The sequence below is a fragment of the Magnolia sinica genome, chromosome 6 (assembly GCF_029962835.1).
Source record: "Magnolia sinica isolate HGM2019 chromosome 6, MsV1, whole genome shotgun sequence".
Classification (NCBI taxonomy): domain Eukaryota; kingdom Viridiplantae; phylum Streptophyta; class Magnoliopsida; order Magnoliales; family Magnoliaceae; genus Magnolia; species Magnolia sinica.
This window is the reverse complement of record NC_080578.1, coordinates 80557123-80575042: the sequence shown is the minus strand read 5'-3', so window position 1 is coordinate 80575042 and position 17920 is coordinate 80557123. Positions and strand designations below refer to the sequence as shown.

Below are 17920 nucleotides of genomic sequence, written 5' to 3'. Positions count from 1 at the left end.
TCAATGCCCCACTCAACAAGATAGTTGTAAATGCAATCAGACAGTACCGCACCGGTATGAGGAGGAGGAACATAGTGAAAGTTTAAAATTCTCTTTTGTAGTTTTCAATCCGCATCAACGAAGTGTGCGGTCAATGACATATATCCCTTTCTCTGATTTGAGGCCGCCCACATGTCAAATGTCAAACTTATTCTAGATATGGATTCCAAGAGAGCTTTCAAGTTAGCTTTCTCAATGACATACATCTTCATACACTCTCTTTTCACAGTAGATCGAGAGGTCTTCTCACATCTGGGATTTAGAAATTTATAAAATCGCATGAAAACCTTGCTTTCTACCATGTTGAATGGCTTCTCATTTACTATCACTAACCTCGTAAACCACTCATTTAGTTTATCCGGGTCATACTTATATGTTAAAAGTGCAGCTTTAGTGTCGTCATCTTCAGAAATATTAAATGAAAGCAGTTGCTGGACTCCACCCTTCGATATTCTTGGTCTCTTCACACATTTATCTAGATGCCTCTGATAGTGAGTTGTAGAAGAACTAGAATGCTTGCTGTAAAGAGTCTTATAAAACTTGCATCTAATCTTGATATAACCATCTGGTTGCGTGATCTCATCAAAAGATTCCTATATTGCCGATCTTTTTTTCCTTTCACAGAACCTGAAGTTATTTCAACTTTGTTCTCTAATTTTTCTTCATCCACGGAAAAAGAAGAATTGATTGACGCACCAGGGTCAGGAGTACTTGGGTTTTCTTCATTAGTCATCTAAAAATCAAAAGTTAACAAGAGTAGGGTAAGATCAGGAATTTTATAGGTTGAAGGAATCAGTCAATGACATTTATATATATATATATATATATATATAAATATAATATATATATATATATATAAATATACAATACAAACAATATCGGGCCCCTCCATAAACTGGAAGACACAAGTGTCTCAAATAGTCCCCTAATAAATAAATCCACCAGGATACATATATATACATAAGTATAAATTGTCCATAATTGTTTCAATTTTTTTTATTAATTATTTCTAAATATCTTATTCCTACTTGTCTCTATCTAGAGGTGCTAATTGTCTCTATCCCATTCGGTAACATACCATGTACTATCACCATACAATTTACATGCGAGCCAAAATTTCGGCAGCACCTCCCTATATTCTCCAAATATATGTAAAATTCAATACTAATTAGTTGCCACAGTCACATGTAATCCATTACATATGTAGTGGAAACTAATTAGTAAAGAACCACATATCCAGAGAAAATATAAGGAAACACTACCAAAATTCCAACCACATAAATTGAATGATGACAACCTAAGTACATGGTATGGTACCGAACTGTCCAAAATGGGACAATTTAGGAATTTATAAAGAATAAATATTTTTTGTAGAATGATTGTACTTGTTCAATATAAATTCTTAAACGGGGGGTATATTGCTGAACCACTAGGTGACCTAAATATTAATTAACAACATCAGATCACAAATAATCATAAGTAGCAATATGACAAAATGTAAAGAACAATTATCAAAATATATTAGAAATAATTTATCCATACACCTACAACTCTACAAGAAGATAATGTTTAAAAATAAATAAGAAGATGATGCATATGATCATTAACATACAATAGTGCATAATGCAACTATATAAGGAGATAATAAAGTAATATGTTATCATTGTTTATTTCCTCTACATGATAGTAAATCAAGTGGACTTTAAAAGAAATTTGTGATCATCACAATTTTATATTGTATTGTATGGAAAAAATAATAATTTAGAAGGGTCCACATGATTCGGATTGGTTCATGATGCATTTAGAGTGTATGCATGACTTGGAAGGACAACTTTTAAGTATTATTGAAGCGCCTGCTTATCATTCATCACGCTTTGCTGGAGTACTGAAGTTTTTTTTTTTTTTGTTATTGTGAATGATAATATGTGGTTTAAAAAGCGCACATACTTTACATGCAATCACCATAGGAGATTTTTGGTTTTATGGCTGGATTTCTAGTCCGTATGATGAAGCAATACATGTAAACTAGCGCAAGACAACAGAGCTAGGATGTCACCTGCCGTGGGACCGCAAGCTGATTGCGTGGTGATCCCTAATACGACGTAACTTCATGGTGACATGTGTATTTTATCCAAGCCTTCCGTTCATTTTTTTAGGCATGAGCTCAAAATTGCAGCATCTCCAAAGCTCAAGTGGACCATGCCACTGGAAATAGTGGGGGTAATGATATCTACTGTTAAAACTTTCTTTAAAATGTAATGATGTTTATTTTCCGTCTCCGAATGTAATCCATCGTATCTTAGAAAATCATGACATCTGAGTCGTAAACACTTGTTTGTTGAAATCAGACCATATGATAAGATTAATTTCTAACCGTCTAATATTTTTTCATAAATCTAATATTAGATGATCAAGTGGGCATAATTTTTTCCTAAATCCAAACTGATACCCATACTTCAGATGGGTTAATTTGAACTAATTTTATGCCATGTATGTACGTCTCAAGTGCATGTGTATTGTCTATGATACTTTGCCAGAGTACCAAAGGTGTTTCTCGGGGAGGGATCCAGGCATATATATAATGGTAGGTTGTGGAGCCCAAGCACTGTGGGCCCCACAATCTATGTGTTTCATCCATGCCATCCACCCATTCTTTCAGATCATTTTATGATATGAGCCCAAAAATGAGTTTGATCCAAATCTCAATGGACCACACAGTGTTGATTGAACGCCCACCATTAAATACTTTTTGGGAGCCACAAAAGTTTTGGATCAAGCTCATAACTATTTTTTCCCTTCGTCCAAGTCTTTATTACCTAATTAACGGGTTAGATGTCAAATAACCATTACATTTGGCCCTATGATATTTTTAATGGTGTAATTCAATCACTACTGTTTTCCCATGGTGTGGTCCACTTGAGATTTATATCTACCTCAATTTTATGGTCAAGCCCTAAAATTATATTTCAAACCGAATGGACGGCATAGATAAAACATACACATCATAGTGGGCCCCATATAGCACCAAACTACTAAGGCACATGAAATCCAACGCTGGACTGCAAAAATCCCACTAGCGTAGATTCCAAGGAGGGCCTGTGAAGCCCATGCATGAAATGACGTTTCAAGCTCCCATTTGACTATTCTCTGGAAACGGATTCGCTAGCTACTTGTGGTCGGTGCTCTGTGGGCCCCATCATGATGTATGTTTTCATCCATTCCGTCCATCTATTTTTCTAGATCAATTTATGTGTAATACACAAAAAATGAGATATATCCTGGTCTCAAGTGGACCACATTACAGGAAAGTGTTGAATGAACTTCAACCATTAAAAACTTTTTGGGGGCCATAAAAGTATTGGATCAAGTTGATCTTTGTTTTTTCCCTTCATCTGGGTCTTTATGACCTAATCAATAGATTGGATGTCAAATAAACAGTACAGTGGGCCTTAGGAGGATTTAAATGATGGATATCCAATCACTGTTGTTTTCCTGTGGTGTGGTCCAATTGAGATTTATATCCCTTCAATTTTTGGGATAAAGAACTAAAATGATATTTAAAAATTGATGAATGGATTATATGAAACATATACATCATGCTGGGACCCACAGAGCACTGACTACCAGCTCCAGGGCTGGTGTCAGGGGGAGTAGCCAATCTGTATCCCTATTCTCTGAAAAAAAAAACAACCCAGATCCATTCCATCCTTTCTACCTCCAACTATAGCTATTCTTGGACCCATGCTACAGGTAGATACGTGAGAGATATAATCCATCCACTCATCAAGTGGGGCATCAGGGGGGCCATCAGTCACGGAACCCAATTTGAGATCCAAGCCACTCATCAGGTGGACCCCATTCTCCAATGGAATCAAGAAAGAGAAAAAAAGAAGAAGAAGAAGAACTCACCTTGATGATGTTAGTCGGGCAGGCGTGCGGCGAGCAGGGCAGCGGACTGGGTGGGGACCGTGGGGTAGAGATAGAGAAGGAGAAGAAAAGGGAGGCAGTCGTGCGGTGGGGAGTGGGGACCGTGGGCTAGGGTAGGGTTTTTATTTTTTATGATATATATATATATAATATTTTAAAATATTAAAAAACCTATTTCTAACGAGCCGAGTTGAGCTCGAGTTCGAGTTTCAAGGCGAGTCGAGTTCGAGTTCGAGTCGAGTTAAAATGGCAATGGTCGAACTCGGCTCGAACTCAACTCGAGCTACAGAATTTTAGCTTGACTCGGCCTAACTCAGCCATTCAAGATGAGTCAATCGGAGCTGACTTGAGTTGAGTCGAGCGAGTTATTCGAGCTAGCTCGACTCGTGAACAGCTCTATCACGAAGTGATAGTGTACTTCCAAATGCTTGGTCCTGGCATGAAACACTGGATTCTCAGCCAAACAGATTGCTCATTGATTGTCGCAGCGCAATATCACTGGATAATCATCTGGTTGATGAAGATCCCTCATTAACTGCATAAGCCATGTGCTTGCTTGTGCTGCCATTTCCATTGCTTTGTATTTAGCCTCTGTGGTTGATAAAGATACTGTAGATTGTCTCTTGCTACACCAAGAGATTGCTCCTGAGCCAAGGTTGAGTATAATAGACCTTGGTTTATTGTACAAGAAAGGTGGAGTATTCATTAGTTGATCGTCGTGTGTCATGATCACCACCATAGTCAGCATCGCAATACCCAACTATTTTGCATGCTCCACCTTTCTTGTACAATAAACCAAGGTCTATTATACCCTTCACGTACCTCAGTATTCGACGTATTGCTTCAAGATGCGGCTTCTTTAGTGTTTGCATGAACCGACTAACCACACCAACTGCGTAAGCTATATCTGGTCGCGATAATGTAAGGTAGATTAGACTACCAACTATGTGTCGGTACATGGTTGCATCTTTCAAGTCTTTTCCTTCTTTCGAACATAGCCTGGAATTAGCCTCCATAGGTGTGGCAATTGGCTTGCATTCGAGCATCCCATATTTCTTTAATAGGTCTTTGGCATACTTCTACTGACAAAGGAATATGCCTTCGTTGCTTCGGTCAATCTTCAGTCCAAGAAAATGCTTTAGTTCTCCAAGTTCCTTCATTTAGAATCGCACGGACAAGTTCTCTCTTGTCCTTTCAATCTCACCATCATCATCTCCAGTGATGATCAAGTTATCCACGTACACTAGCACTATTGCTAGTTTACCTTCTTGGATTTTTACAAAGAGATTGAAGTCCGCAGGTGCCACTGAGAAGCCGCTTTGCACTAGGAATTCTCCTATTTTGCCGTACCATGCCCTCGGTGCTTATTTAAGCCCATACATGGCCTTCTTTAGTTTGTAGACATAATCCTGATGCCTTTTACTCTGGAAACCACTTAGCTGCTCCATGTAGATATCTTGATCAATTTCTCCATGTAGAAAGGCATTCTTCACATCTATCTGCTATAGCTTCCAAGATTTGCTCGCTGCAAGTGCTAGTAGTACTCGCACCGTTGTAATTTTTGCTACTGGGCTAAAAGTCTCATCATAGTCCAACTCATAATCTTGTGAGAATCTTCTAGCCACTAGTCAAGCTTTGTACCTTTCTATTGATCCATCGGGGCGAGTCTTGATTTTGTATACCCATTTGCATGATATCGACTTCACATCCTTAGGTTTTGGAACTAGTTCCCAAGTCTGATTTTGGTTCAATGTCTTAATCTCTTCTTCCATCGCCTTCTGCGATTCTATGTCTCAGGATGCTTATTCAAATGTCGTTGACTCTTTCACGGTCTCTTCTTCTGCTAAGGCAACATCCATGTATCTTGGGTTAGACTTTCTCTATTTAGTTGTCCTCCTAAGTGGTGAGTTATCTACCGCAACCTCCTGTTGACTCGAGTGAAGCTCTTCTATACTACATTGATGTACTCCAGTTTGCATGGACTCATAGATTTATCTGGTGTTCCAGACATATTAGGCACTTGCTCACCATCTCCTGCTGTAGGCATCAACTCCTTAGTTGAACTAGGAGATTCTTCTCCTTCCCTTGTCTTCTCCATCTTCTCATGTATTTCATCTTATAAGTCTTGAGATTTTGGTAGCTCCTCCTTCAGTGGCAGCCACCATGATGAGGCTTCATCAAAGACAACATTCCTCGATGTGTAGCACCGACCAGTTATAGGGTTGCAACATTTCCACCCTTTCTTTTCACTGCTATAGCCCAGAAAGATGCAATGAATCGCTTTCTTATCGAACTTGCTACGTAAGTGATCAGGCAAAAACACATAGCATACACATCCGAAGACTCGGAAGTGACTCACCTTGGGCTTTATGTTCTATAGCTTATTGTGGTAGCCTATTGATCACATAAGCTGCCGTTTGCATGCACTATGCTCAAAATCGGCTGAACACATTCTAGCATGTAGCATGCTTTGACATATCTCTGCAAGGTGACGATTTTTTCTTTTAGCAACGCCATTTTGTTGTGGAGTGCCCGAACAAGTCAATTATCATCGAATTCTACACTCCTTTAGATAATTTAAGAACTCTTTCGACGTATACTCTCCACCATTATCCGTTCGCAAGCATCGGATCCTTCTATCGAACTCGCTTTCGACCTTCTCCCGAAATTTTTTAAATTTTAATAAAGTTTTGGACTTCTCTTTCATGAAGTAAATCCAAACATATCTTGAGAAGTCGAAAATGAAGGTCACCATGTAATGCATGCCACTAACCGATGCCTGTTTTACCCGTCCGAACACGTCTGAGTGGACAAGCTCTAAGGGTTCTTTAGCTCTAAACTTTGATTCTTCATATGGCAATTGGTGTGCTTTGCGATATTGATACCCTGCACAAATTATATCTTCTCGAACATCCAGCTGGGGAAGACCTTTGAGTATAGCCTTCTTCATCATTATCTTCAGCTTATGATAACTCACGTACCCTAAACGTGCATGCTAGAGATCTGCAGTCTCATTTTTCTGAGTCTTGTCTACATAAGCTGATTCAGCTGACATTACATAGATTGACTCTAAGTGTCGTCCTTCCATGATAGGTGTACCTAACAATTTAAGGTTTTGGTACACCTTAACACCCTTCGGTCTAAATACCACATAATTACTAGAAGATGTCGGTTGTGATACTGACAACAGGTTTTTCTTCATCTCTGGTACGTGATAAACATCTTACAACTTTACTTGATTAGGGCTAAATCGAGGTGTGATAGTAGTCGTACCTACATAAGTTATCGGCAACCTTGAATTATTAGCGGTTACCACCACCCGATCTCCTTTGTCGGCAGATAAACTTGACAGTTTCTTCTTATCATCTGTCATGTGATTTGAGCACCCTGAATCAACGATCCAATCATCACAATAGTTGATAGCTCCTTGATTGGAAACTGCGGTAAGGGCTATTTCACCCGTCTCTGTCACTATTAAGGAAGCAGCTACTTTGTTAGTGACTGTGTTAGACTGCTTGAGTGGTTCATCAAAATTTATCTCCTTCTCTGAACAATCTTCTTTAATGGATTCAGACACTACTAAGGATGCTTGAAAGTCCCAGTCATCTTCGCTGTCTTCTTGGTGATTTCTAGAAGTCACCAAGTTACTTTCGGCTGATTTTTTCTTGAACCAACAATTTTTTGTAAAGTGACCTTTCTTACCGCAATTGAAACACTATATATCATACCTTCAAGATACGGAGGATCGTCGTTTATTGGTGTTGTTGTTGGATTGAATTCCCCATGTCCGAGGACTTCTTCCTTGCTCTTCTCTCTTCTTGGACTTTCCAAAATTCTGCTGACTTTGTTCGCCCTTTCTATTCTGCTGTCGATGTCTACCTTTTTTTTATTATTGCAGTAGAGTGCTTCCTCTTCCTTATTTATTGACACTCCAACCATTTGTTTGCATAAACTTTCTTGAGTGGCCAACAAATTCTCCAATTCTATGAGAGTAGGTTGAATAGGCTAACCTCGTATTGCCATGATAAAAGCATTATTCTCGGGCTTCAACTCGTATATAATGATCCTCCTCATTCTTTCCTTATGAATATTTACTTTAGGATCCAATTCTGAAATGTCTCGGCATAAATCCTTCACTCTTGTAAAGTATTCGCTTATAGACTTATCTCCTTGGGTGATAGACATTAACTCATTCTCCAAATATTGAAGTCGACCATCATTTATTTTTGAAAACAATGATGCAAAAGTGTCCTATGCCATCTTGGGTGTGTCGTCATCCTTGATTCGCCCGAGTAACTCATCCTCAATGGTTGACTTGAGCACGTACATTGCCTTCCCGACCTTAATCTTCCACTTTCGAAGTGTTTCAGCATTTTTCTTAGGAGGTGGGGTAATCTCATTCCCATTAACAACCTCGCATAAGTCCTGCCCTTCAAGGTAGGACTTAATGCGACTCCTTCAACTTTGATAGTTGTGGTTGTTAAGTCTCGTAACTCCGCTTATTGTGTTCATAAGATCTGCCATCATGACTTGGTATGATTATCACTCCCTGTACCAAGCAGACCAACAAATTTCATAGTCTCCACACCGTGCACGATCACCTTAGAAAACGGATCCCAACCAAACCTCGCTCTGATGCCAAATTGAAGAGTTGAACACGACAAGTAAATGTAATTATATTTATTACAAATACTTGTACACAATAAGGGTATGCTTTACAATACTAACAAACTATCACTCTTAAATGATAACTCTCACACACAAGGAAAAACTTTTTTTGAATTCTTAATACTTGGACACTTTGTTTTCACTCTTGAACTCATTCTTTGTTATTTATGTGTGTACATAATGAGACTCTTCTTATATTTATAAAAGGCTATGGAAGATTTTAGAATCAACACAACTCTAAAGAGTTATAGAAGCTTTCAAATATCCTATAAGGTTCTATTATATTCCGGAACATTTTAAGAGAATCCGGAAGGTTCTAGCATAGTCCGGAATATTCCGGAAGAGTCAAGAAAATTCTATCAAACTCTAAAAGTTTCCAAAAGATTTTAGAAAATTCTAGAATTTTTTGAAAATGCCTGGAAGTTTTCGGAAAACTCCGAAATATTTAAGAGAGGTGTTGATGACAGTTAATAGGGTAGTTCAGGGATCAGAACTCGAGCTCCTTCATAATGGATTGTTACCCGTATTATAGACATTCCTAATAGGTTGAGTCCTCTTCCCCCGAGGTCCGTCTTATAATGGCTCAGCTCGGCCGCTCATCTCGGAGAAAATACCAGTACCCGTCTGGTGTTGATAACCCTTCCGCTCGGAACACCTCAACTTGGGTCTACCTAAACTCAGAGATATCACTGGCAGACAAGACAACTGTCGCTATTCCCATGATGGACCAGTTTAGTTTTCCCTGTAATATAAAACATTCATTAAAGTGGGCCTCACGCTACCCAGTTACCTGCAAAACATCTAATCTGCTCCTTGTGGCGCCGGAGCCGCACCTAATCGGCTCCCTTAATCTCGTGGTTGAATACTTATGCCTTAGATTGTAGATTCACAAGAGCTTCAACGCTAGGTTTTAGGTTCGATTGCCCATTGGGGTGAATCCCACCGTCGCTTACCACAGTTGAACGTACCTACCTGAAGCCGTACATGTGTCTAAGGGGGAAGACGGATCAAGACCGTCCATGGAGTTCCGTTCCTCTCTCCCGTACGGGAAGACGCCTCTAGTTCGTCACGAAGTAAACTGCCTATCCGAACGCTCATCTATACCGTTGGTGAATCCAGATATCCCATATGATGTACCACAACGATCATGAAACTCTTTCTATCCGATCTGTCCTGCACTAAAGAACGGGAATTATATAATCTACCAATGGTCGACATTCAACTAGTATAATTTTTATACCGTTATAAAACTATAAGAAGCCATGAATGATAGATAGGTCTGATTTGACGTGAGTTTAGTCACATGTGCGATTGTTGGTTACAATGAACCATGATTCATCCAGAATATTCGTGAAAGACACCGTCGGCCTAGCGGATAAGTACGGTTTGGGTCCCACTCTTCGGCGCGGATTAGGTACGGCCCTGGTGATACCAAACATTGTACGGCCCTGGTCAAGGGTCCTTCCTTAATGTATGTCTACTATATCCACTCCGTCCATCCATTTTTCCAGCTCATTTTATGGCATAAAATAAAAAAGGATAAAGGATATTTAAATCTCAGATGGACCACACAAAAGGAAAATCTAGTGATTGAACACACGCCATTAAAACGTTCTCAGGGCCACTGTTATGTTTATTTTACTTCCAACCTTTTGATAAGGTCAAACAGTCCTGGATGAAAGAAAATACAAATATAAACTTGATTAACTCCTTTTGTAGCCATAAGAAGCTTTTAATGGTTAATCACCGCTCTTTCCTATCGTATGGTCTACTTGAGACTTGAATCCACTCAATTTATGGTCTAATGCCATAAAATGATCTAGAAAAATGAATGGATGGAGAGGATATACTCCAAATACATTAAAGTGGACCCTATGATCAGGGCTGCACCGTGTTGGGTATGGCCCGGGCCGCACCTAAACCGCTTCCCGAAGCTTTTCCTAAGTATCCCTTGGGCAATGGACACGTCCTTTATATATATATTTTAATACCTGATAGTAATCATTGTTAATGGCCACTATCCGGTACAAATGATTCTACGAAGGTGATTCTGGACCGTTCATCTGATCGAACCTACTGCAATTCTAAATATCGATTTCTGTATTTCAAACCCTTAATAAAACGCACCGCCTACATGCAATTCTAAATATCGATTTCTGTGTTTCAATTGAACGGTGAAAATAAAATAAATCAAATGGTCCAGATACGAGAAGGAAAGGTACATATTAATTGAAAATCATAGTGGTTTTTTATAGCATTGGTCATCCATTTGGGGTCCACCCTATGGATGGTCTGGATTTACTATCGTAACAGCCAGTAGCAGTGCGGAGTGGCACCGAACCATGAATGGTTCATGGCACAGCGCACTGGAAAGGTTTTCTTACATTCTACGTAAACCACGTAGAGGAAGCGGATTGCGTCCTGCCGACGATTATCCGTCAAGACAGGGTTCTGCGGGGCCCACCGTGATGTATAGGTTTAATCCACACCGTCCACCCATTTTAAAGATCATTCTAATTCTATATGACCTTATGAACATGTTGGAAGACAAATATGTAATACAAGTGGGCCGTTATGATGGTTTCAACGGTGGATATCATTCTCACCGCTTCTTCCTGTTGTGTGGTTCATTTGAAAATTGGATCTGACTCATTTTTATCCTGATGCACTAAAATGATCTGGAAAAAATGGATTAATGGCGTGGATAAAATTCATACATGATTTTGTGCCTCACTAAGCGTGCTTGGACTGACTTCCGTCCAGGCGGGGGAAGTACGCAACGGAACCCGTGCAACACATCCCAACGGTTACTGTTACCACTTCGGGAGTTTAAATGTTTTATATGAGGTTATTTTCAATGATCCAACCCACTCATATGATGAATCGCGTCATGGATATACGATATAAAATATAAAATTTTGATATTCAATTCAGTTTACATTTATTGAAAGGGATACGATCTCATTTAACCTTTGTTGAGTCAGTCACCGATTGTATCTTCTAATGTTGAAGATTTTTCTAGGTATCACCCATCAAAGTGTGGCCCATCATATAAATGGTCTGGATCATTGCGAAATGACCTTACATCCTACAGATAACTTCTCGACGTAAAAGATAGCATGGCACGAGGATCCACACAGGAGGCGGCTTCGGTGAATCCCCGGATCCACCAATATCTGTGGATACCTGATTGCGGGGCCCACCATGATATATATTTCTTATATCCAATCTTCCCATCAGTTTCATCAGATCATTTTATGTATGATACCAAAATTACAGCAGATATAAATCTAGGTGGACCACACCACAGGAAAAAATGATGATTGACCATTAAAAACTTGTAGAGAGCACAAAACTTTTGGATCAAGCTGATATTCGTTTATTCCTTTCTTCCAGGTGTTTTTGACCTTATCAACAGCTTGGATGAAAAAAAACCTTCTGGAGGGCCCCAAGAATGTTTTAATGGTGGAAGTTCAATAAAAACTGTTTCCTATGGTGTGGTCCATATGAAATTCAGATCTACTGAATTTTTAACCTGTTATCCTAAAATGATCTTCAGAAACAGATAGACGGTATGGATATAGTAAAAATACATTAAGGTGGGCCCTACAGGTAGTGATTCACCGCCCTGGGTGGATCCAAGGATCCACCGAAGCCGCGCCCATCACGCAGAGCTCATGAGGGGGAGAGGACGGGCCCCGCAACCTGATATCCTGGATCTGGATTCGATATCCTGTGGCTAAGATGCACAGGCAATTCTCCTTCATGATAAACGCTTACTTATAAAATGGTTACAAAGGCAATGCTAGAAGCACAGTGCAGAACTTGAGAGATCGATAGATAGAAGTTATACTATGGAGAAAACTAGTGTCCACGAAAAACCAACGGTCGTGGTAATCATGGTACCATTTCCTGCACAAGGCCACCTTAATCAGCTCCTCCACCTCTCCCGTCTCATATCAGACCACGCCGTCCCAGTTCACTACGTTGGCTCAGCCACCCACAACCGTCAAGCCAAGATCCGAGTCCAGGGCTGGAACCCTGAAACAATCTCCACCATCCATTTCCATGATCTCCCTCTCCCTCCCTTCTCCACCCCACCACCTAACCCAAATTCTCCCATCAAATTCCCCGACCACCTCCAACCAACCTTCGATGCAACAGCCCACCTCCGCAAGCCCTTGGCCGACCTATTCAAGACCCTTTGCACCGCATCCCAAAGAGTCGCAATCATCCATGACTCTCTCATGTCGTTCGCCGCTCAAGAATCAGATAATTACACAAATGCAGAAGCTTTCGCTTTCCATAGCGTCTCAGCTTACGCATACCTCTCCTTCGAATGGGAAGCTCTTGGCGGACATTCCGACAAACACCTTAAGGTCTCTGATCTACCGCCACTCTCGTCCGAGGGCTGTTTTTCCAACCGTTTCATGGAATTCATGGCTCGCCAGCTCCCAATGATGGCATCGTGTACAGGCCATATCTACAACACGTGTCGCACACTCGAAGGCGATTATCTAAACATATTGGCTCATGAGAACGTGTGGGCCATCGGTCCCATGAATCCGATAGTTCTTGGCTACGGTGACAGTGACTCGCATGCACGGCACACGTGTTTAGAATGGTTAGATAAACAACCTGAGAAGTCGGCACTCTATATTTCATTCGGGACTAATACAGCGATATCTGATGAACAGATTACGGAGTTGGCGACGGGACTCGAACGTAGCGGACAACGGTTTATTTGGGTTGTGAGAGAAGCAGATAGAGGAGATATATTCTCACAGGTGGAATCTGAGATGAAGGGGAGTGAAGTGGATGAAGAGTATGAGAAGAAGATCAGAGGGAGGGGAGTGATAGTGAGGGACTGGGCCCCACAACTTGAGATCTTGGCTCACCCGTCAACTGGCGGGTTCTTGAGTCATTGTGGTTGGAATTCTTGTATTGAGAGTATGAGCATGGGCGTTCCAATTGCGGCCTGGCCTATGCATTCTGACCAGCCAAGGAATGCAATGCTAGTGACGGATGTGCTGAGGATTGGCGTTACGGTTCGGGAGTGGATTCGGCGGGAAGAGATTGTGTCTGCGGCGGATGTGGAAGGTAGTGTGAGGAAATTGATGGTGTCTGAAGAAGGGAAAAATGTAGGGAGGAGAGCCGAGGAGTTGGGTGTTGGCATTCGTGAGGCATGGTTAGATGGTGGGTGTTCTCACGCCGAACTCCATTCCTTTATTGCCCATATTTCAAGAGCGGTGTAGTCTCTTCTTCAAATTAAAATAAAAATAAAAATCATCTTATCAACTCGGGAAGTTGCAGTTAATGAGATTCGATAGTTTTCTAAGTAAGATTTTGGTTAGATTTTGGTTTGATCTAGTTGTCAGTGGGATATGCTTGGGTTAATATCTGATTGGATCCTTAAACTTTTCAACACCTAAGTATTGAAAGTTCTTGAGTGTTATCATAAAATTTAACTTAATATATACATGTTTTTAATTCCGATTTAGCGAATCTTAGCCTTATCTCCAAATGACTATTGGAAATAATCTCCATCTATAGATCAAGTAATTCTACCATTGATTTTTAAGACAACATCATGTCCAAGTATTCCCACTTATCTATCATAACCAACCATTTAATCAACTATTCACCTCTAGCTAAAGATATCGGGAGATTGACCGAGCCTCGAAGTTTGGGTCAATTACCTAGAAAGCTAGGTCATTTCATATATCCTTAGAAGGGCCTTCTAACAAGCTTCCAAAAATTACTTGGACCAAAATGCCTTTATCCTTGGTTCAACAGTTATATTGTTTTATAGGGAATAAGAAGTTACGTCATATTTAATGCCAAGAAAGTGATGTGTACGGAACCTTTTTTTTGCGCATGGGTAAGGACCAAACTCGTGGGGCCTATGTAAGCCCCGTATCCTAGACCGTACCATTCTATAGGCTTCCGTGGTCTTCCCGGTCGAATTCTGGCAACCTTCGACCCTTAACCGGTATTTGCGTGTAACCCTGATTCTCATGCCGTCGACCCGAGTTGACTCAACCCAGGACTTATACCTTAGCGACCGCGTCGTCGCCGCGGTTTCGATGCAGCAACTTGCGCGCCGAAGCGATACCCTGGTTGGGAGATGTGGGCCAGCGTTCGGTGCGAGGAAAACGCCGCATGTGCGAATCCCGAGAGAATCTCTACAAGGTATCACATCAATCAATCAATCCCATCAATCCTATCATGTCAAGTACACATCACCTTTCACCCTTTCCCAAGCAAACCCCAAAGTCAAAAAGTTCTTACACCACCCATACCTCTCTTACAACTTTTGCTAAAAAAGTCAAAAAGTCTCTTACACTCCCATCCCTCTCTCTCCCATCCATCACTCCATCACCCATCACTCCCTCTCTCTCTCCTTTTACAACTCTCTCTCTTATTCATTTTTTCAAATCCAATCCAAGCAAGAGAGCACCATACGTATGAACTTCTCTAAGCCCTCCCATGGTGAGAAAAATGCTCATGTGTGGCCCACCTTTCCATCCTTAGATCTCTCATCTCAACCATCCATTTCTCATCTTCCTCCATCAAAGGGAAGCACAAGGAGCTAAGGAAGCCAAGGGAGCAAGAAGATCAAGCAGTGGGTGTTTTGATAGGGTAGATTTTGATATTTTTAAGATGGGCCAAGTGAGGCCAACCGATCAATGGTTTGGATCTCACTTTGGACCCTAAGATGTGGCTAATGGCCCACTTGGATCATCATGATCATTCCATGATGGGGCCATTCTCCATGGACCCCATCATGATGTTTATTTTCTTGCATATTTAGGGTCATCTAGACCGTCTAATTTAGTGGAGAAGGGATCTCCACCGTTGGATTTAATTTTAATGGGCCCACATGTAATGGGACCCACTTGATGTATGATTTAGTACAAGGGAGGGCCCATAGTGCTGGGGTCCCTCCATCACACGGTCTCACTCTCTATCTCTCTCCCTATCTTTTCTTTTCCTTATTTTCTTTATCTTGATATGATTGTGTGGCCCACTTGAATGGACCCCACCATGAAGTATGTATTTTGTTTAAGCTATTTATAAGTGGGGCCCACCTTATATGTGTAGTACCCACACCATCCATCAGTGGTGGCCCACCTGAGCAGGCCCACCTTGCATGGCCAGACCGTCCAGCGTCCCTGGACGCTGGACGTTTAATGGGAAAACACAAATACTAGCTTGGTTCAAGCTTTGGGTGGCCCACTCACGTAGGCCTCACCTTGATGTATGTATTAAATCCACACCATCCATTCTTTTCCCAAGCCCTTTTTAGGCGTTGACCCGAAAGATGGGATCAATCAGACCTTCGGGTGGGCCATACCATAGCAAATGGTAGTTTTCACCATTGAAACCTTCCCTGAAACTATTATACCCCAAAATATGTCCAATATTGGACTTGTTTTGCTCGTGGTGAGCCATGGAAGAACATTGGACGGAGAAGATTGTCCAAATATGGACCCCACCTGCAAAATCCTCAGAAAAATCAGAAAAAAAATAAAAATAAAATCAACAACACAGCAGCTGCTGCTGCTGTGTCAGACGGCAGCAGGCGCTGCCTGCGCCAGCGTCCGGGCGGACGGACGTATGTACAGCCACCCACGGCTGTAGCCGTGGGCCCCACCTTAATGTTTATATGTCATCTAACCCGTTCATAGTGTGGGCCACCCCAAAAATCAGCCTGATCCAAGACTCAGGCGGCCCACACCGTAGGAATCAGTGGGATTGAACCTCTACCTTTGAAACCCTTTTTGGGCCCACAGAAGTTTTGAATCAGGGTGAAATTTGTTTTCACCCTTCATCTAGGCCCATGTGGCCTTATCAACGGGTTGGATGGCATAGAAACATTGTGGTGGTCCCCACATGGAGCCCACAGTGATGTAAGTATTTTATGTCCACCGTCCGCTTGGACGGTGGAGCCCACTGTGATGTGTGTGCGTGCGTGTGTGGGTGGGTGCGTGCGTGTGTGTGTGCGTGCGTGCGTGTGTGGTGTGTGCGTGAGTGTATATTTATATATATATATAATATTATATTATATATAGTATCATATGTATTATATATATATATATTATATATTATATCATATTTAATATAATATTGGTGGGAGGCCCACCTCGGTTTGCTTGTGGCCTGTGATTGAGGCCCACCTTGATATATGTGTAAGGCCCATGGGTCGAGGCCCATAGATGTATTAGGGGCCCATGGGTTATGGCCCATTAAAAATGTTTTTGGGGCCTATGGGTTTGGGCCCATTTGATGTACATATGGGGCCCAATTGGCGAGGCCCATTTGATACATATACGGCCCATAAGATTAGGCCCATTTGATGCATTCTAAGGCCCACGGGTTATAGCCCATTGCGATGTACATAAGGCCCATTGGTGCGGCCCATTGATGTGGCCCACTTAATGAATATAAGGCCCATGTGATTTGGCCCATTTGATGTATTTACGGCCCAATGGGATGTACCTAAGGTCCATTGCAATGTGTGATCCCAACATGGGTTATGTAATGATGCTTATGTCGGGCTATGCCTTGGGAGCAATGGTGGTTTGACGTCCACATCGCAAGTATAGTGTTGGTTAAATGTCCGCATTATGACTTTCCTTAGGGCCCATGCGTGTAATGTGTAGGCTGTTTAAGCCCATCTTCATTATGAACATTATCCATCCCATATAACATGTTTAATTCCATGATTTATGATCATATGCATCATACGTATGCTTGATATGAGAAATGACTGATCATACACTACCAAAAAAACGGGTAAAGGCTACGGACTTAATCCGTAGCCATAGACCTAAGGCTACGGATTAAGTCCGTAGCTAGTCCGTAACACGACCGTCGTCGTAGGTGCCATAACGATAGGTCTGGAACCTATGGCTACGGATTTAATCCGTAGCCATAGACCTAAGGCTACGGATTAAGTCCGTAGCCTTTACCCCTGTAGCAAAAAAAATAAACAGCTATAGATATATTTGTAGCTGAAAGTCCGTAGCAATAGGGCAAAATTTTAAAGGCTATACCTATCTGATTATTGGCTACGGATTTAATCCGTAGCTATATTGTAAATAGCTACAGATATAATCCATAGCAATTATATCTGTAGCAAAAACTTCAAACAGCTACGGATATTATTTGTAGCTGAAAGTCCGTAGCAATATGCCAAAATTAAAAAGTCTACACCTGTTTGACTAGTGGCTACGGTCAATATCCGTAGCTATTTTGTACATTGAAAAATTAAATCACTTGT

The 17920-nt window shown here is 41.2% G+C and overlaps 1 protein-coding gene across 1 annotated transcript; it reads left to right on the top strand.

Annotated features, from left to right (window-relative positions):
* The first annotated feature begins 12469 nt into the window (after nucleotides 1-12469).
* On the top strand, nucleotides 12470-13990 carry LOC131250088 (zeatin O-glucosyltransferase-like). The gene has a single exon (XM_058250741.1). It carries the CDS (start codon nucleotides 12489-12491, stop codon nucleotides 13887-13889), a length of 1401 nt encoding a protein of 466 aa, XP_058106724.1. The 5' UTR covers nucleotides 12470-12488; the 3' UTR covers nucleotides 13890-13990.
* The last annotated feature ends 3930 nt before the right edge of the window (nucleotides 13991-17920 follow it).

Excerpts from the sequence above, each read along its gene's own strand:
- LOC131250088 (XM_058250741.1), top strand. The coding sequence starts at position 12,489 with ATGGAGAAAACTAGTGTCCACGAAAAACCAACGGTCGTGGTAATCATG.